At 39.9% G+C, this 834-nt stretch overlaps 1 protein-coding gene across 1 annotated transcript in view; it reads right to left on the bottom strand.

Moving 5' to 3' along the window:
* Positions 1 to 352: 352 nt before the first annotated feature.
* LOC108631067 (acetylcholine receptor subunit alpha-like 1) overlaps positions 353 to 834 on the bottom strand; it is a gene marked incomplete at both ends in the record, with an annotated part of 3,222 nt that continues 2,740 nt past the window's right edge. The window contains one exon of the mRNA XM_018034767.1: positions 353 to 533. Within this exon, the coding sequence (XP_017890256.1) occupies positions 353 to 533 (181 nt within the window). The remainder of the gene's footprint in view (positions 534 to 834) is intronic.

Here is an 834-nt window from a genome sequence, read left to right as displayed (position 1 = left end):
TTAAAAATTAACAAATAAAGAAGATAAAATGCGAGTGTGGGTACACCTACTCAGGGCACGCGCATCGTATATTATTTTTCCTATTAATTGCGCAAAGCAGAGGCGTTTTAAATACGGAGAGTAAGAAAAGAAAATACAGAACACAAGTTTTGACAAGTTTACTGAACGAAGCTAAGCGCGATGTTAACAAATTGACGCTCTACACGCTCAGCAACATTCACGTTCTTCTCAGCGTGCGTGAAAGTGGTTCTCTTTACGCACGGAAATGCGTGCGCAAACTTGAACTTTGCGCACGATAATAGGAAAATGATTAATCAAGGTTGAAACAAAAGCTGGGAATCTTATTACTTACCGTGTACCCGTCGTAAGTCCACGAACCGAATTTCATGACGCAGGTCTGCTCGTCAAAGGGGAAGTACTCCACGTTGATCTCGCAAAATGATTTATAGATTGCTGGCGGTTTCCACACGACCTTCCCCGTATGGTGCAAGATTGCCTTGGTCATAATAGTCACCTCGTAGTTGCCGTCGGCGCTGAAAACAAAATTAATATCCAAACTGATTTACGCCGCCGTTTTTTCACAGCCTCGTTAAGAGGGATCGCTTTAATGGCACCGCGTTTCCTTCCGTGATAATTAATTTACTTCCAATCTCTTCGACAATGTGACCGACAAACTTCGTCATTATTAATGCAAACAAGCAGTTAATCGTAATCAATGATCATTTTCTATGCTATTATTTATTTAGACACTTCTTACATTTCACAGTAAAACGAAACAAACGAGAACGTTTCTTTAACACTAGAAAGACTGAAACTTAGTATATACCTATATTG

The sequence above is a fragment of the Ceratina calcarata genome, unplaced genomic scaffold (genome assembly GCF_001652005.2).
Source record: "Ceratina calcarata isolate Rehan_Ccalc_2016 unplaced genomic scaffold, ASM165200v1 scaffold80.2, whole genome shotgun sequence".
NCBI classification, from domain to species: domain Eukaryota; kingdom Metazoa; phylum Arthropoda; class Insecta; order Hymenoptera; family Apidae; genus Ceratina; species Ceratina calcarata.
This window is presented reverse-complemented; position numbering and strand designations above follow the sequence as displayed.